Source organism: Erpetoichthys calabaricus, chromosome 15, assembly GCF_900747795.2.
Source record: "Erpetoichthys calabaricus chromosome 15, fErpCal1.3, whole genome shotgun sequence".
Lineage (NCBI taxonomy): Eukaryota > Metazoa > Chordata > Cladistia > Polypteriformes > Polypteridae > Erpetoichthys > Erpetoichthys calabaricus.
The window spans coordinates 96,033,406-96,054,142 of NC_041408.2; the positions used below are offsets into that span (position 1 = coordinate 96,033,406).

General features: G+C 37.7%; 1 protein-coding gene across 2 annotated transcripts in view; it reads left to right on the plus strand.

Moving 5' to 3' along the window:
* The window catches only part of asb3 (ankyrin repeat and SOCS box containing 3), a 212,410-nt gene extending 193,605 nt beyond the window's left edge, over nt 1-18,805 (plus strand). For both annotated transcript variants that reach the window (XM_051919409.1, XM_051919408.1), the window contains exons 9-10: nt 10,152-10,285; nt 18,515-18,805. In XM_051919409.1, the coding sequence (XP_051775369.1) occupies nt 10,152-10,285; nt 18,515-18,660 (280 nt within the window). In that variant the 3' untranslated portion in view covers nt 18,661-18,805. The remainder of the gene's footprint in view (nt 1-10,151; nt 10,286-18,514) is intronic.
* The last annotated feature ends 1,932 nt before the right edge of the window (nt 18,806-20,737 follow it).

Genomic DNA, 20,737 nt, shown 5'->3' on the forward strand with positions numbered 1-20,737 from the left:
GCATATGTACAAAGCAAGCGCATTAGCATGCACGGTCAGCGCATAGCTGCCTAAATATAAATGAATAAACAGAGCCAAGGGATAAAACGGCCTGGCAATCTGTGTCGTTAGATTTAATTGCAAGATGTGGATCATTATCACTCGCGTGGATGTGGTTTGGCTGTGAAAAGAGATGTTTCTCAAAGGGTGGCAATCTGTAATCTATATCAGAAATCAGTTGCCGTTAAAGACAGCTCGACAACTATTTTGATTTACCATCTGCGAACTAACCACTGCGCAGAATACAAAGAAATGCTGGCGAATCATGTCTTCTTGGTATCTTGTTGTCACTTGAATTTTTTTTTATTCAGTTCTATTCTTGAATAAAAGCATACTTGTTTTGTTAGACCTCATTATTACTATAACATTTCTTGCCTCGCATCTCCTGTAATCCTACATTTATACAGATCATTGTAGACATGGAACACACATTAAGTGTGTGTATTCCACATACAGTTAGGTCCATAAATATTTGGACAGAGACAACTTTTTTCTAATTTTGGTTCTGTACATTACCACAATGTATTTTAAATGAAACAACTCAGATGCAGTTGAAGTGCAGACTTTCAGCTTTAATTCAGTGGGTGAACAAAACGATTGCATAAAAATGTAAGGCAACTAAAGCATTTTTTAACTCAATCCCTTCATTTCAGGGGCTCAAAAGTAATTAGACAAATTAAATAACTGGAAATAAAATGTTAATTTCTAATACTTGGTTGAAAACCCTTTGCTGGCAATAACAGCCTGAAGTCTTGAACTCATGGACATCACCAGATGCTGGGTTTCCTCCTTTTTAATGCTCTGCCAGGCCTTTACTGCAGCGGCTTTCAGTTGCTGTTTGTTTGTGGGCCTTTCTGTTTGAAGTTTAGTCTTCAACAAGTGAAATTCATGCTCAATTGGGTTAAGATCAGGTGACTGACTTGGCCAATTGAAGAATTTTCCACTTCTTTGCTTTAATAAACTCCTGGTTTGCTTTGGCTGTATGTTTTGGGTCATTGTCCATCTGTATCATGAAACGCCACCCAATCAATTTGAGTGCATTTAGCTGGATTTGAGCAGACAGTATGTCCCTGAACACCTCAGAATTCATTCGGCTGCTTCTGTCCTGTGTCACATCATCAATAAACACTAGTGTCCCAGTGCCACTGGCAGCCATGCACACCCAAGCCATCACACTGCCTCCACCGTGTTTTACAGATGATATGGTATGCTTTGGATAATGAGCTGTTCCACGTCTTCTCCATACTTTTTTCTTGCCATCATTCTGGTAGAGATTGATCTTGGTTTCATCTGTCCAAAGAATGTTTTTTCCAGAACTGTGCTGGCTTTTTTAGATGTTCTTTAGCAAAATCCAATCTAGCTTTTCTATTCTTGAGGCTTATGAGTGGCTTGCACCTTGCAGTGCACCCTCTGTATTTATGCAGTCTTCTCTTTATGATAGACTTGGATATCGATACACCTACCCTCTGGAGAGTGTTGTTCACTTGGTTGGCTGTTATGAAGGGGTTTCTCTTCACCATGGAAATGATTCTGCGATCATCCTCCTCTGTTGTCTACCAAGTGTAATCAAGAGTCCCGGTTCGATCCCCACTCACTCCCATATTTGCCGTTTTCCGTAGTAAGCTGCTCTTTTTGTTAATATTATACAGTATACACATGCACTTCGTTTGCGTCTGTACTTGTGCTGTTACTTAGAGTCAGATGGGGGGAAGGGTGATGTTAGAGCACGTGAGCTTATTCAGTGCAGCAGGAACAACGCACATGTTGATCTTTTTTTTTCTTTCAGTACATGTGGCTTCCCTGTTTATTTATATATCTCTGCCTGTCTGTCTCTGTATTACGCAGTGCTCTGTCTGTCTGTGTGTTATGGATCTTAAAAATAACAGTTATAGGGACAGTTGTTCATGTTAATTGCAGTCTCAATTGTTAAAAAAATATTTTAAAAGGAGCATCCCACATGAAAATATAACAATCTCATTAACTGACAGTGCATACCAATTTATAAATTTTATGTCCATTTGAGGTTAAAAAGAAAAAAAAAAGCAACACTTTATCCCCAGCGGGGAATCTAACTCAGGTCTATGAGGCAAGGAAAAGCTGCTGCGCTCTAAGAAGCAAACCTTAGCGCGCTACGCCACGGAAACTGTCGTATCATCCTTGAAGCTTTTGTGAAAGTGTTTATTTGATCTTTGGAACTCAGGCTTTACACTACATTTTGTAACATTTATTACTAAAATATGAAAAAGTTTCTGTTTTAACAATGTGTTTACACAGATTACTGTAGAAACGGAGCACACATGAAATGCGTGTGTTCCAAATAACGATCTATTATTTCCACTCTAAAACTCCACTTCACTCCCAGATAATCAATCAAGGCATGAGCTGTGAAAAGTTTGCGCACGTTCTAAGTCGGTAGGGGGATGGAATAGCCGGCTGCTGGCAGCTTGTCTTTTATCAGCACATTTAGAGGACAAAAGACGCTGGCAGAGAGGTGTGAACGGATTTAAGAACCGATTTAAGGTGGGCCGGATCTACAAGTTTTTTCGTAGGCTCTGGTAATTCTAGTGTTAAGTGAATTAGTTTTTAAAAGCTTCTAGACATTCATCACCTGCTTCCCTACCTTCATTATTTTTTTCTTCTGCTGTTGACTTGCCTACATGCATTTTTCTCCTAATGCCAAAATGCCAATTTCTTCCAATCATTTTCTTAATTACAAATCAATTACTGCTATTAAATAAACTTTTTAATTAAATATTTAGACTAGCCTAGCTATTTGGCTACAGCAGCTTGTAGTGGTCCAGTGCCACTCAGATTCACACCACCGTAGAGATGGTGACTGATTGATTGATTTTTGGTGGGGATGTCAGGAATGTACCCAGCCTTGGCCCAACACGCACCACTCACACACACAGACACGAAATAGCAGTGTGTAAACTAATAAAGCTGTTTATTAAATAACACAAAAACATAGACAACAAATAAACAGATAACACTCCCTTCTCTCTTAAAATGATAACACGATAAACATCTAACAGTAATCACTAACAACGAAGTTAAGATTTGGGGAGCGCTCCCTCCAGTGAAGTACAATGACCAATCCAACACTACTCACACGACAGGCAGGCACGAGACAGTCCATACATCCTTACAGGTTTGACGATCCAGGGTGGAAACACAGTTGGTATTGCAGACAAGACAAACGTGTGAACAGAAACACAAAACCACAGAGCTCTTTTGCTGCTTAGCCAACTCCATTTTAAGATTCCTGCCAGCTCCTTTTGTCCCCAGCAACCCCTGCATTCTCCACAGATGTTCAATCAGGGCAATACCCTCCGGGCAGCTGGGAAATTGATTATTTTAAGTTGTTGCGCTGCTACAAGATAAATGATAGTGTATTAGTGTTTGCCTATGACCTTCAGAAAGGTTTTCATCAAAGTTGTACCTTGTAGTGTACATGTTTTGTTTAGTCTCTACAAAATTTTCTTTAATTTTTTTCATTCACATGCCTAAAATTATTATTGTTAATTAATGATCTGCACATAACACATAAGCTCACAAACATTTTCTGGCACTATGGCAAAAAATTGTGGAATTCCTGGTACAAAGCAACAGAAGAAAATGAACCAGGAAAAATAATGCAAAAGGTCAATAAGTCCGTTTTACACTATTTGACACCACCACCCATCAGATAAAAATATATAAAGGGACAGCATTATAAAAATGTGGGCTATATCAACTGTATAAAATAACTTGCACAAAACATGTGGAGCTATATGCAATTTTTGCAATTCATTTATGAAACTCAATTTCTGGTTCTGAAGAGTGGCAAAGTGCTCTGTGTTATTTAAACATGCAAGTAGGAATTACACTGTACTCTGTACATGTGACAGCACTGCTGTCACCATATTATTACTTACATAAATGGAATAAACCCTCTGCTGTCATAGCCTCACAACACTTCCCAGTCTTGAGTGTACTATTTGCATATGATTTTTGTTCATTTACATATACAATGGAAACATGTACTACTTAACTAAATGTTTCAAGTCAATTATTTATGAGAAATTCTTTGTTCTTTAAAGTTGCTTATTTCCACAACTCCACTCCTGGTGATATGTAAAGTTTGTTTGTTTTTTTTTTTTTGTTTAATAAATGTTTTTTGAAATTAACATTTAATAATTGCAAAAGAGGTTTCACAAGTTATATAGCCTTTCATCTATTTTTGAAGCTATTTATTACCAAAATGAGTTACAAGAAACCCGAGTTTATCTTGGCACTCATGCATATACATGCACCTGCTTATATAGGGCTAGTTTAGAAATGTTAATTAATTTAACATTCAAATTTTTAGATATGGGAGAAAACTAAAGTACCTGGGGTATGGGATCCTTTGTAAAATGAGGGAATGTATAAGCTCTGAAAAGTATAGTACTGAAAGCTGTTCCACTCAGCCACCTTCCTCATGTATTCTAAATATTGAACACTTAGGATTGCAGCATCCTCTTTGATTTTGATATTATTATTAGATAAAATTAAACAAACTTTATTGATACCATGGGGAAATTCAAATGCATACAGCAGCAGAAACATAAAAACAAGAATACAGACTGACAGGACAGATAATAAGTTCAATCAAGTAATAAATAATTAAATAAATAAAAGTAAACTTAACAAGTATGTTGGGTAGAAGCATTGAATTGCGTGATAACAGTGGGCATAAAAGACCCCCAGAGGTGCTTCTTAGTACACCATGGTGGAATGAACATGTGGCTAAAAGTGCTCAAAGAGAGTACCTCATGGAGGGGATTTTTCATGATGGCATCCAATTTTGCCATCATCTTCTTTTCCACAACAGCTTCCAGTGTGTCCAGGGTTTGCCATGTGATGGAACATGCTTTCTTGATAAATTTGTTCAGGCATTGTGCTTCTTTTTTGTTCAGGTTGCTACCATAGTAGACTGCAGTTTACAACACCACCGTGGCTATATGGACTGGTAGAAAATTTGAGGTAGCTTGCTACACACACTAAAGGTCTGCTTGGGCCCTTCTTGTACTTTCCCATTGTTTTGTCAAACCAGTTCAGTTTGTACCTGTAGCTCTGCACCACTTCGACATCCTCCCCTTGAATGGTGGTTCACCTCAGAGGCTTTTTGGCACATCAGAAGTCCACCACAAGTTCTTTTATCTTGCTGATGTTAAGTTGCAGCATGTTGGTGCTGCACCACATGAAAAGGTCCTCCACAACTTTCATGTACTCTGACTCCTCTCTATTCTTAATGCAGCCTATGATGGATAAAGTCACCTGAAAATGTCTGTGGATGACAGACGCTGGTCTTGTGTTGGAAGTTTGTTTTGTAGAGGATGAACAGGAAAGAAGACAAGACAGTTGTCTGAGGTGCTCCAGTATTACACAATGCCAATTCTGACACAGTCCCTCAGCTTCACAAACTACTGTCTGTTAGTCAAAATAGTCTTTGATCCAGGAGATTGTGGGAATATTCCTTAGTCGTGCTAAATCCATTCCAGTTGTAGGAAAGTCAGAGTCTTTTCTGCCAATCACAGATTTTCCATGTCCAGACACATGGGGCTGGCTTTTGTAGGCTGTTTTCCTTTTCAGTGCTTGCTCCACACTGGTAGGCATAAGGGGGAGAAAGTAGAGTTAGAACATTGCATGTTTCTTTGAACCTAGCTCTGTCTTTCTTTGGAGAAGCTATTTTCAAGTACTTTGTCTTTTCATCTCAAAGTAGATCTGTTTATGGCTCAACAACTGTATATAATTTATTTCCTCCTGCCTTCACTAACTTAATGGAAAGGTCTTCCTCTCACTGTTATGGAAAGTTTCCAAATAAGTTCAAATAAATTAAAAGTCTAGTATGATTTATTGTACAGTTTATCTTTTTCTGATGAATAAACTAATAAATAATTTGCAATAGTGGTTAGCACAGCTCATTAAAAGTTACATTGAAAATTGACATATTTCTTTGTATTCTTCATTTCAAGATTTCTAATGCCAGCTGGGATATAGTATTTTTAAACCCATTCATGTCTGCTAGTACATTGCTGAAAGCTTCCTCCATAATTAGTGTGCATGAGCCTGCATTGCAAACACAAAGTATCCCCAAACAGCCCAATTTATAGTAACATCTTGCATGAATGAGCCTAGTTTAATGCCAGTGGAATTAGTAATGTCCATCACAGTTTTTAGATGCAAATCATTTTTACATTTTACCTACTAGCAAAGTATGCAAGGGATGAGCAGCTATCTTTACAAAAATGAATGTGAGTTGGAAGCATTTTTTTCTCTTTCAAAGCATTTATATTTTGGAAACAAGTACTGTATCTTGTTTTAATTTGCATATTCACTGAATACTATTAAATTTTCACAGGTTGGTTTTATTGACGCTGATTGAATGATTATAGTGAAATCTTTAAAAAAGCTTATCTGATTAGGCAGAGACATTGGTAGGTGGCTTGTAAATTTTAAAATATTGTTTCTAACTTCTAACTCTCAGCACAGAGTGGTCGATTTGCTATGTTTTAACAGAGTCTGTTAAGTTCCATTTTCTGTACCTAATTCTGCTGGGATATGTATGTATTTATGACTTAATTATTTATGAGAACATTAACAGTCATTACTCTTTGTTTATTCCATATTCAAGCATTTAAAACTCTTAACATGATGAAATAATTATTGATACATTAATACCATGGTGGAGCATTGGGTAGTGTTGCTGTCTCACAGGTTCATATTTTAGCTCAATTACTCAAGTGGGATAATAGCTGTACTGTTGAGGTTGACATTCTACTTTAGAAGGCATCATTTGTCTCTTGATTATTTTTACATCATATTGTATGTTGAAAGCCTATGTTTTTCTGTTTGTTTTGTATTTGGAACAGAGTATAATGCATTTGGTGCTTTTTTCACACTGTTTATGTCGAATGAGCAGAAAATCATCAGCGACCTTGTATTTCACCCAGAACATCAATTGGAAATTCATGTGTACAAAGCAAGTAGTAAAATTTCCACAGTATGACAATACAGCAAATTGCCAGTACAATTTCTTACTTAAAAAAACTAAAAAAAAAAAAAAAGACTGCAATTGAGTCAGTGGTGGTTCACTGCCATCATCTACTAACAAAAAGGTGCTATGGCTAGCTTGCCTCTATCAAGAATGCTTTATTATGTTTAGGATTACATATTGATTATTTATTTAAGCACATTTGAAATTTTTTTTAAATTTATTTCATTACTTTTCACACCATCATTTTGTTTTTATGGGTGATGTTATTTTACAGTGTTAAGGCATGAGTTGTCACCTTGTTGATAGTAAAATGCCCATTGCCAGTCATGTGGGGGTAATATGTTGAATTATGCACACGCTACTTAAGATGGCAGCATACGGCACACAGCATCTTATCATTAGGACTTCTGGTCTTTTGTGTGCAATTTAAAGACTTTTACATTTGGTATAATTTATCTTTTACTAGTATTCTGATCTAGTCTCTGGCCATTTCTGTGCCTTACCTTTTCTGGCTATGTCATCTTGAGTTCCTTTATTTTCAATCTGATCTGCCTTCTGGCAATTAGTGTCCATATAAAAATTTTAACAGCTGTAGGTACCATGTGTCACTTATATGGAATCAACTATATGTCTGTATAAACTATGTATGGGGTTTGTACGCTCTGCCTATTTCTTTAAGGGCTTTCTTCGTGTATTTCCCAAAGGTATGCATGTTACATTAATTGGTGACTTTAAATCGGCCCAGTGTGATTAAGTGTGCATTTGTTTTTGTGAGTGCCTGAGAGGACAGGCATCCCAACAAATCAATTTCCTGACTTGCACCCAATGCTATCGGGGTAGGCTCTGGCTCTTCCATACCGTGTACCATGTAATTAGTGGACTAACCTGGTTAGAAAGTGAATCGATGAAATAATGTGATCAACAGTGCATAGTAGGAAATATTTTCAGGTGCAAAAATGTCACAAATCAATCTTTCACTAAATTCTTCTTAAAGAGTAAAATATATAAATATGAGTCGCCCATCACCTAAGCTGACGACTTTCAGAAACCTCTGATTAGGTTGTAACTTTGGGTCTGTCAGATCTCTTTCTTATGAGACTTTCTTCTAGTTTCCATTTGCCAGTTCCCTTTGGATTTTGCAAGACATCATAATGAATGGCACATTGATTTAAAAATTTTTTTTTTTTGGCAGTTTCTCTAAATGAAAGGCTTACACTTCTAACAGTAATAATGATCTGTCTCATTTCATTTGTTAATTGGCATTTTGTTGCCATTAGTACTAGAATATTGTCCAAATAAGTAGTACTTCAGAGGGTGTAATAACACAACCTGTTCCAACTCTGGTTTAAGACAGAGGGTTTTTAAGTAATCAGTAGAAGTTGGGAGGCTTTGCAAATTGTTGGCTTCAACTTGCAAGGCTTAATTTACTTCAATTGCTGCAGAACATTTGTAGGTGTTAACTAACTTGTTGTTCACTGAAGAAGGTCCATTTGTAATATTCTGATATTGGCTTTTTCCTTTTTTTTGCTAACTTAAACCTTACATTTAAACCTCTGGTAGTTTAATGCTGGGGCGGCACGGTGGCGCAGTGGGTAGCGCTGCTGCCTCGCAGTTGGGAGATCTGGGGACCTGGGTTCGATTCCCGGGTCCTCCCTGCGTGGAGTTTGCATGTTCTCCCCGTGTCTGCGTGGGTTTCCTCCGGGCGCTCCGGTTTCCCCCCACAGTCCAAAGACATGCAGGTTAGGTGGATTGGCGATTCTAAATTGGCCCTAGTGTGTGCTTGGTGTGTGGGTGTGTTTGTGTGTGTCCTGCGGTGGGTTGGCACCCTGCCCAGGATTGTTTCCTGCCTTGTGCCCTGTGTTGGCTGGGATTGGCTCCAGCAGACCCCCGTGACCCTGTGTTCGGATTCAGCGGGTTGGAAAATGGATGGATGGATAGTTTAATGCTTAACCTTTTTACCATTTTAGGTCATTTGTTGCATTTCAACTGATAAAATTTGATGAAAAACTCAAAAAATTGACGTGTTCTAAAAACTCTGACTGGTAATGTGGGGTGTTGAGGGAGAAGAAGTAGGGCAATCTCTTAGCAGCCCTAAACCCAGAATAATGGCAAGGAAATCAACGTACTGTGGCCCATACTTCAGTATATATGTATATATCCAAGTCCCATCATGCAAACATTCACACTGAGATGTACAGAATTTTCAGTTTGCAAAATGGTAGACGTACCATTTGTGCCATCACACATGCAGCCATTAGCTGTGCATCAGTGAGAACCATGGTAGCAAGCCCTCTGTTTGTTTGTGTTTTCTTATAAAGCAGTAGTTACAGTAATGGTTCAGCATGGTGCATATGTTTATATTATTCTGGGAAAGGCAATTGTTGTTGCAGTGGAGACTACAGGGCAGCACCCCACTGCCTCGTCAACTATAAGTGAAATGCCGCATTACCTTCTTCAACATGTTCGGTGGGTTGATTACTTGTATGACTTGTTGATTAAGTATGTAGTGTATGGTGTTTATGTTTATTATTTTGAAGTACTGTACTATTGGGGAATTTTACAAATACAGATGGAAATTGTGTCACGCCTTTATGCATGACATCATCTTTCATAAAACACTTGACCTGATTTTTATATTATTTAACATGGTTTCTATACATATATTTAATTTCCAGAATGTCTTTCATGATAAGTGTTTTGTAAAGCAGCACTGTAATTATGTTGTTTAGAAGTTTTTTTATCATTTTAGGATGGATCTGTTCTGAGCTGGGTGTTTATTAGATTTTCGCCATGAAATATAATAAAAATCTTTGACTTACTGTAGGAACACTCATAGTATGAGCTGTTTTTCAAGGATTAATTGTTTTGGATAAAGGGTCCTGGGTGTAATGTAAAGATTTACATATACAGTAGTAACATTAAATACAGTATGTCACATCAGTTTATTCATAATTTTCAAAATAACTATTACATTTCTTTTACATAAATGCACTTGTATTGATGTCTAAATTCAAATATATTTTTTTACACATAATGAATGTATTTTACTGCCTTTCATCTAAAACAGATCTTTGTTTCTTTTCATTTGCAGGATTCAGTCTGTAAGTTATGATGTTCTCAATTTTATTCTGGGGTTTACAGATTGGAAAAGACTTCCTACAGCTGTAAAAAATAGCTTGAGCTATCGTGCAGAAAGTTCTACCTGGGTTCAAGATAAATATTATGGTATGTTAATTTTTCATTGTTTTTTTTCCTGTGGTTTTATACAATAACTGAAAGCTGAAAATCACAATTTAATAAAGTAATAGTACAGAACAATGAGCTGAGAAATGGTGAATTGTTACATGTAAAAATGAAGCCATCTTATTCAATAAGAACTTGATGAAGCTCTCATTGTGTTGTCATTACTAAAGAAGCCTCTTTTCTTCCACAGGTTGAGTAAACCTTCATCTAATATTATAGACTTGCATTTGAGAAAAAACATTTTATATCACAGTATACACACCAATTACAATAAATCGATTTCTTTTGCAGATTTAAATTAAAAATAAATTTGTAGGTCTGGGTGTATGATTATTGATAGTTATTGGTTTTGACTTTCACATATTAAAGAATTTATCATTATTATTTTATTACTTTTTATTTATACTTTTTTAATAGAATCATGTTTTGCCCAAATGATAGTAAAATAGAATTAAACTAATCACACACAAAAGGATAAACTTTTATTCTTAGAAATGCTTTCCTTTCTGGGAGTGTACAAGTTGTCATTTTGGTAGAATGAAGCTATAGTAAAATTACATGGTTAAGTAAAATATACAGTTTCAAAAGCTGAATTTTGTTTAGCTTATTATTATTATTGTGCAAAAGAAAGTAAGTGAAAGAAGTGCAACACAATGTATACAACTATACAAAGCTTGCTAGTAGTATGGACTGAAATGAGAACAAATAGAAAATAACGTGACCAGCAAGATGAAGTGAACTTTTATGTTTGTTTAGTATTTTTTTCAAATAATGGAAATATGTAACTTTCTCCTACAAAATATTAAAGCTAAAAATGGCCAGATTTGTAAAAAAGCAGAAACAAAGTGCTTTATGACACAAATCGATGTCATGAATTGGAGTCTTGACCATAGCAACAAAGGGTATAAGACTGCAAAAGTAAGCCACCAAAGCAGGCCGCTTCCACTACGGTCCTATTCAAAGTTCCCTCACCCCAAATCAGCTAGCCTCAATTATTATCTGCAGGTTTTAGCCTTATTTGGCCCAAAATTTGGAAACTGGCTTAAAAGTTCAAAAAAATACTTTTAACTGTCCCAAAAATATCAATGCGCATTTCAAAGGAAATGAAAATTGTTTTAAAAAATCTTTGGCTTGAGAAACAGGCCATGAAAAGGATCTTTATAAACCAATACGTTCTCAAACATAGAGAATTGTAACAACACAACTGGTAAATTAGAATTGCAAAGCCAAACCAGGTAAAAAACAAACACTGGCTAAAACACAATAATTATAGGAATACATAAACATTTCAGGCAAGAACCAGCCATGCAGTCTAGCATCTCTTATCTATTTCTACCCAGCAATTGTTTCAAAAATATTGTTCAGTGAAGATCTGAATTCTTCACCACAAAACTTTCAACTAGACTACTGGGTAAATTTTTACATAAGTTGTCTGTACTACCACTGTAACTTAGGATAACAGTACTGTTACCATTCATTGTGTGTCATTAACAGCAAATAAAGGAAGTTCACATCAGGATGGGCATCCAGCCTTAAAAATGTCTGCTCCAGTACCTTCTAGATGATGAGATACAATGATGGTACTTGTAAGGCATGGGTGGAGTATTGCCCATTGTACACTCTAGCAGGCACCCCTACTTCCCAACAGAAAGTTGTGAATCTCACCTGAAACCTTTTACAGGGGAAACCCAATTTATGATCATTCTAGACCAGTTGCGCTCTGCGGAGGCCAATTTTGGCACAAGGGGAGATGGAGATGAAGTAGTTGGTATATGAGAAGGATGTCCAGGAGCATAGAGGAAAAAAGATTTGGGGGGACTGGCTAACCTGTTGAAACCCATAAAATGGTCATCAAACTGCTGATGATGACTACAAGACTTCTGTATTAGAAAATTATGCCTTTCCTAACATTTTAATGTAGAGAAAAGCCAAGCAAAATGACACCTTTTATTGGCTAGCCAATAAAAGGTGTCATTTTGCTTGGCTTTTCTCTACATTCATAATGGCTAACACGGTACAACACCCTAGTACTACTAACATTTTAATAAACTTTACTTTAACACTAGAATTACCAAAGCCTACGAAAAAACTCATAAATCCGGCCCACCTTAAATCCCTTCGCACCTCTCTTTCAGCATCTTTTGTCTTGTAAATATGCTGATCAAGACAAGCAGCAAGCAGCCTACTATTCCATCCCCCCACCAGCCTCAGAACAGGCACAAAGTTCTCCCAGTTCCAGTCTTGATTATCTGGGAGTGAAGTGCTGGAGTTTTAGAATTGAAATAATAGATCGTCAGTAATAGGTACGATAGCATAGAGAGAAGTGTTTACATTGCAAGAGGTACACATGTCGGAAATGTAGGAAGGACGGTCCTTGGGTGTGCGAGAACTGTTAACATTTGAATTTGATAATTGTATATAGCGCGGAACTGACCTATCTGTACCATTTTTTCCTCTGCATGATCTGGAGTATAAAAGAAACACCACCATGCACCAAAATGTGGAGATTGGGCAAGATCGGGTGGGGGGGGGGTGGATGGACGGACAACACACGGTCACTGATTACAACTGCACAATGGTATGCGAATGAATATGAATAATGTTGCATCCGTGCTACAGTGTTTTTTGAAATGTACTATACAGGTCATAAAATGAATAATTTCAAATATCATATATACCTATGTCTCTGTTTTTTTGTCAGTGCGGCTTTGACATTATGGACCATAAGGCGCATGCTAATTCCGCATAAGCAGGAACACTCAATAAAATTGAATAAAAAAAATCAAGTGACAAAGAGATACAAATAAGGCAGATTCACCAGTGTTTGTGTGTCAGCTTTTATCCATCCAGATCAGAGAATTTCCAGTTTGATTGTCCCAAAACACCACTTACATCTACAGTTATTCCCAGTTACAAATAAAAACGTACAGCGTCATATCCCTTAGGGGAGGGTAGTATATATCGTGATCATGACTGAGAGAATAAAAGTGAAAAAAAAAACGCTAAATTTTACAAGTACTATAAATTTACACCGGCTGTTACAGACACAAATCAGATGTATGTTTTTATTGTATAATATTAACAATAGGAGCAGCTCACTACTCAAAAAGGTAAATATACCAGGCAGTTAGGATCAAACCTGGGGACTCTTGATTAAAAGTCAGCAATTCTTACTGCTGCGCCATGGAAGCCGTTGTACCATCCTTGAACCTTTTGTGAAAGTGTTTATTTGATCTTAGGTCTTCAGGCTTCGCACATTATATAGTTCATGTCTACATTTTGTCATTTACTAAAATATGAAAAACGTTTCTGTTTAAACGATGTGTTTACACAGATTATTGTAGAAACGGAACACACATGAAATGCATGTGTTCCAAATAAAGATCTATTATTTCCATTCTAAAACTCTAGCACTTCACTCCCAGATAATCAAGGCTGGAACTGGGAGAACTTAGTGCCCGTTCTGCAGTGGTGGGGGGATGGAATAGTAGGCTGCTTGTCTTGATCAGCACATTTACAAGACAAAAGATGCTGACGGAGAGGTGCAAAGGGATTGAAGTTGGGCCGGATTTACGAGTTTTTGCGTAGGCTTTGGTAATTCTAGTGTTAAACCTGTATCCTTCACGGCGTTGTTTTTGAAGAACAGATGTTGTAATAGTTGGCATGAATTCTTATTCCCTTGACACATACTCCCTACTTGTGCCCTGATAAGTTAATCATACAGTTTAAGTATAATCTGTCTTGAATAACTCCATGCAGTTTGCTGTTTCAACCAGAATCCTATTACCCTTTTTAATCGATTGCTTACAGTGTCTGATTGAGGACAGTGATAATCTCGCATGAGCCATTAAGGAATGACAGCCATTTTTATATGTGGTTTCCCCATGATCTCTCACATCTCCAGGTTTGAGCAGGTCCCTCATTATTTCATTAACTATTAAGCAGGTAGAAGGTCTGAAGTTGATAAATACAGAGGGTTTACCACAAAGTTCAAACCATTAGTAATCCTCAACCAAAGGAAGAACAGATTAGACTTTGACAGAAAATATTAAAAAAAAAATTGGAAGTTTTCTTTGGACAAATTAAATTAAGATGTGTATGTACCGGAATGGTGGATAGAGAAGAGTATGAAGAAAATAAGGGAAAAGCTCATAATCTGTAGTATAACACATCATCTATGGAACATGGTGGGGCAGTGTTATGGCATGGAATTGGGTCATTGGTGAAAGCAGAAAGTCCAGCAAACAATCAGCAGATGAAGTCAGCTGCAGTAAAGGCCTAGCAATGTATCAGTAGGATGGAAACCAGTACTTGAAGAAGGCTACGGGTTGAAGACTTCAGGCAGTCATTGACTACAAAGGATTTTCAACCAAATATTGAAAATTTTCATTATATTCATGATTATTTTAGTTTGTCCAAATACATTTGAGCCCTTCAAAATGAGGGTTCTGATGGGTATTGGTGGGCAGGGTGTGTAGTTGGATTGAAACTCTAGAACTAAAATGAGAAGCTTGTGGGTATTTCTGTAGGTATTTTGATAACTCTGGGGTACAATATTTGCTGTTCCCACTTACTGTAGCTTCGTTAACAGCTTTACCTGACTATTTAGTTAGATTACTATCTCGAGCCATAACATGATATTTTCTGTGTTTAAACATTGATACACTTAATGCTTCCTTGATTGTTGCCTTCAGAACTTTAATGCCTTCCCTTCTACTGACTTTCTAATAAAATGACTTTTGAAAGTCAAGCTAAACAGGCAAAAATCCTAAAATCAAAATCTTTTGTTGCCTTGTCATAACACATCAGTTTATTAATGAAATGCCATTTTTTTCCACTTGATCCCATGCTGACCATCTGCTAACATACTAAACATGTATGAATGATTTTCTGTAATTCCTTTTATTGTTTGCTTCATTAATTAGCCTGGGGTGCATGTTAATTTCACTGGCCTATAACTACCCAAGGCTGACCTGATAGTATTTTAATATAATTAAACAAAAGAGGAGGATCACATTACCCTTAGTGTCGGATGGATGCCATTTAGAGCAGCTCTCTCAGGTTGTTAGCTTTTCCCTTTTTTCACTTTTTTACTATTCTCAGTATTTACAGTGGTGTGAAAAAACTATTTTGCCCCCTTCCTGATTTCTTATTCTTTTGCATGTTTGTCACACACAAATGTTTCTGATCATCAAACACATTTAACCATTAGTCAAATATAACACAAGTAAACACAAAATGCAGTTTGTAAATGGTGGGTTTTTATTATTTAGGGAAAAAAAAAATCTAAACCTACATGGCCCTGTGTGAAAAAGTAATTGCCCCCTGAACCTAATAACTGGTTGGGCCACCCTTAGAAGCAATAACTGCAATCAAGCGTTTGCGATAACTTGCAATGAGTCTTTTACAGCGCTCTGGAGGAATTTTGGCCCACTCATCTTTGCAAAATTGTTGTAATTCAGCTTTATTTGAGGGTTTTCTAGCATGAACCGCCTTTTTAAGGTCATGCCATAGCATCTCAATTGGATTCAGGTCAGGACTTTGACTAGGCCACTCCAAAGTCTTCATTTTGTTTTTCTTCAGCCATTCAGAGGTGGATTTGCTGGTGTGTTTTGGGTCATTGTCCTGTTGCAGCACCCAAGATCGCTTCAGCTTGAGTTGACGAACAGATGGCCAGACATTCTCCTTCAGGATTTTTTGGTAGACTGTAGAATTCATGGTTCCATCTATCACAGCAAGCCTTCCAGGTCCTGAAGCAGCAAAACAACCCCAGACCATCACACTACCACCACCATATTTTACTGTTGGTATGATGTTCTTTTTCTGAAATGCTGTGTTCCTTTTACGCCAGATGTAACGGGACATTTACCTTCCAAAAAGTTCAACTTTTGTCTCATCAGTCCACAAGGTATTTTCCCAAAAGTCTTGGCAATCATTGAGATGTTTCTTAGCAAAACTGAGACGAGCCCTAATGTTCTTTTTGCTTAACAGTGGTTTGCGTCTTGGACATCTGCCATGCAGGCCGTTTTTGCCCAGTCTCTTTCTTATGGTGGAGTCGTGAACACTGACCTTAATTGAGGCAAGTGAGGCCTGCAGTTCTTTAGACGTTGTCCTGGGGTCTTTTGTGACCTCTCGGATGAGTCGTCTCTGCGCTCTTGGGGTAATTTTGGTCGGCCGGCCACTCCTGGGAAGGTTCACCACTGTTCCATGTTTTTGCCATTTGTGGATAATGGCTCTCACTGTGGTTTGCTGGAGTCCCAAAGCTTTAGAAATGGCTTTATAACCTTTACCAGACTGATAGATCTCAATTACTTCTGTTCTCATTTGTTCCTGAATTTCTTTGGATCTTGGCATGATGTCTAGCTTTTGAGGTGCTTTTGGTCTACTTCTCTGTGTCAGGCAGCTCCTATTTAAGTGATTTCTTGATTGAAACAGGTGTGGCAGTAATCAGGCCTGGGGGTGGCTACGGAAATTGAACTCAGGTGTGATACACCACAGTTAGGTTATTTTTTAACAAGGGGGCAATTACTTTTTCACACAGGGCCATGTAGGTTTGGATTTTGTTTCTCCCTAAATAATAAAAACCATCATTTAAAAACTGCATTTTGTGTTTACTTGTGTTATATTTGACTAATGGTTAAATGTGTTTGATGATCAGAAACATTTTGTGTGACAAACATGCAAAAGAATAAGAAATCAGGAAGGGGGCAAATAGTTTTTCACACCACTGTACACTTGTGCAATTATGAGCTTGCCAAGGATTCCAACTATGCCATGATGTAGAAGATCTCATGCTGAAATGTCTAGTCCAGCAAAGACTTTTTCTTAGATGATGTTCCCGTTAGTTTTAAGGTGGATGGACCTTAAATAGTTTCTGAGGGAACAACTTGCATCATTATGGCAGAACTTCCAAGAAGATTTAGAGCTGCTGTGATGCAATAAAGTGGGGGTCCTACTGAATTGTTTGAGAGGTCATGAAGCATTATCTAAGATCCTCAGCAATCATTTTACTCCCTGTCTGCAAAAATACCAGACCTGGAGAAGGGCAATTTTGCAATTCAGGGCCCAAAACATGCAAAAGAGGCTTGAGTCCTTCAAAGGGTTTATGCAGGTCCTACAACCTTCAAGTAAGGGGGAGGGAAACCATAAAACCATTTGCTCAACAAAACAAACCTATTAAATATTTTATTTATTTTTTAAGTACAAAATCAAGTAAGCAACAAAATAAAAAATACAGCAAATCAGAAGTGCAATTCAATTTAAACAAAAATAAATCCACAAATCAAAAATCAATCCAGAAAGCAAGGGCTAAAATTAGAACACAACTGAGCATTCCAAAACAAAAATGGTTCGGGTTGATTTGTTTCAAACCTTTTTTTGTAAAACTTAAGTTATTTGTATGGAATGTTATCTGATTTTAATAAAATAAAAACAAATAAAAAATGCTTCAACACACCAACAGCACTTAGTTAACAACAAAGGAAACAAAAATATAGCCAAAAATCAGAAGCAGGAAATGCTAATGCCTTGGCATCCTGCCCTTAAATGGGGCTTTAGTTAGCAACCCCATTAGATGTGCAGCTGGAGTGCAGAGTCCCCTTGGGCTCAAGAAAAAAATGGGAAAGAAAAGACAAGATAAAGTACTAAAACAAGAAATGTAGATTACTAAGTAATAAACAGAAACCAGAAAACTTAAAGAAAACAATTTCATAAATAAAATAACATTCACTTTAATTATGTTGCATTATTTCACTTTATTCTTGTTACCATTATAGGCAATGTAGATACAGTAGCATACTGGGTGTACCAAGCATTCTTATATATCTGAGAGTGATTTTTTTTATTCCAATTATTTCTTGTGCGTGTTTAATCAGTAGCAGTCATTGTAATCATTCCAATCTGTCCTTATTTACGATTCCAAGAAAAGTGTCCAGAATACTTACTGGCATGACTTTTTTGAAATTTAGCATAGCCTGTGAGTCACTATCAGTTTTGTTGGATTCAGGAATGTACAAAATGACAGCTGGGGAGAACTTCACATGGTTATCGAAAGTTACATATTTTTATAATCTAATACATTTATTGTATATGCAAAGTATAAAATACCTAGATTTTCACACTTTTCCAGTGTATATTTTAAGTTGTTTTATAAAGATATTAGTTTCCATGAAAAGATATCTTTGTTTATTTATTTAACAATCTTTCTTACAGACTCTTTACCTGGCTTGGCTCATCTGTGCAGGCTGAAAATCCGGGTACTACTGAAAAGCGAACGTCTGCGCACAGATAAATATATCCGCCAGCTTCCTCTGCCTTCTTGTCTTCATGATTTCCTTCTCTATTCAGATGCTTTGTAATCAGTAACATTAGTGAACACACTTCAGTTCTAAATGTTTATGTTCTAAATAATGACATATTTTGTAATTGGTGTGTGACCAAAATAACATTTAAATATGTTGTCATGAACATTTTCTACTGTTCATTTAGCGCTTTTTTTTTTTTTTTTACAAAAAATAAATGGCTTTTATAGGAAACCAGGTTCTGTCCATTTTGTTATTGCTTTAGCTCTGATAGTAACAAATTTTAACTTATTTTATAAATCAGTTTTTCATTTATAACCATTCAGTAATGGCATAAGCATGCATGTTTTATTACCTTTGTGTGTCTATTGATGATGTTGTGGTGGTGAAGAAATATATTTGGCATGGGTATATACATTTGATCTGAGTAAATTTAGTTTCTCATTGATAGTCTCTTTGTACCCTGCAGAATTTAAATAATGATATTCGGTTACTGACAGCATGGTGACACAGTGGTAACGATGCTGCCTCGCAACATGGAGGCCAGGGTTTAAGTCACAGGTCCTTCTTTCGGGAGGTCTGCATATTCTCCCTGCATCTTTGTGGGATTCCTGTGGGTACTTTGGCTTCCTCCCACAGTCCAAAGGCATGCAGGTTAGGTGGGTTGGCGTTGCTAAATTGGCCCCTGGTATGTAATGGGCTGGTGTACTGTCCATGAATTGTTGTGCCCAATGCTTGATTGGGATAGGCTCCAGTTTCTCCATGACCCTGCTCTAGGTTAGCATGGGTGGGTGGATATTCAGTTACTAAGTCGCAAAAGTCCCTTTCTTTTGCCTTAATGAAAAGGCAAATATACTGTAGCTTTATAAAACTAACATGCAGGATTGCACATAGCTTAATTTTATTTTCAATGTTATTTACTGACAAGTAATTATTCTTTGTATATTGTACTTTTCTCACTACTCAAAGCACTTCAGTGAGTGGGGAGCCATTTCAGCAACAACTAATGTGTAGCATCTACCTGGGTTATGTGATGGCAGCCCATTTTTACACCAGTATGCTCACCACACATTAGCTGTTAGGTGGTGAAGTGGTGAGATAGATAGCCAGTTAGAGACAGGAGATGATTAAGGGGCCAGAATGACTAGGCCATGGTGGGCAATTTAGTCTGGTCATCAGGATACACCCTACTCTTTACAAAGAATGCCCAGAGATCTTTTATAACCACAGAGAGTCAGGACTTCAGTTTCACGTGTCATCTGAAGGATGGTCACCATTTTTACAGCACAGGATCGCCATCACTGCACTGGGGCATTGGGATCCACATTCAGACCACAAGGTAAGCACCCCCTGCTGGCCTCACCAACACCTCTTCCAGCAGCAACCCAAGCTTTCTTAGATGGTCTCCTATTCAAGGACTGGCTGTGCCCGAACATGCTTAGCTTCAGGTGGATGATCAAGGCGCATGTGGTTTGGCTGCTGGCATTAAATAAAATAAAGAAATATTCAACAATGTCCAAACTTTTGACGTGTACTATGTGACCTGGAGGAGCGATTCACTAGCGAAATAAAAGGTAAATGCTTTGCTGTGTTTGCTTAACTACTTACAGTATGTTCCATCCATCCATCCTCTTCCGCTTATCCGAGATCGGGTCACGGGGGCAGCAGCTTGAGCAGAGATATGCAGACTTCCCTCTCCCCGGCCACTTCTTCTAGCTCTTCCGGGAGAATCCCAAGGTGTTCCCAGGCCAGCCAAGAGACATAGTCCCTCCAGCGTGTCCTGGGTCTTCCCCGGGGCCTTCACCAGGGAGGCGTCCAGGAGGCATCCTGATCAGATGCCCGAGCCACCTCATCTGACTCCTCTCGATGCGGAGGAGCAGCGGCTCTACTCTGAGCCCCTCCCGGATGACTGAGCTTCTCACCCTATCTTTAAGGGAAAGCCCAGACACCCTGCGGAGTAAACTCATTTCAGCCGCTTGTATTCGCAATCTCGTTCTTTCGGTCACTACCCATAGCTCATGACCATAGGTGAGGGTAGGAACATAGATCAACTGGTAAATTGAGAGCTTCGCCTTGCGGCTCAGCTCCTTTTTCACCACGACAGACCGATGCAGAGCCCGCATTACTGCGGATG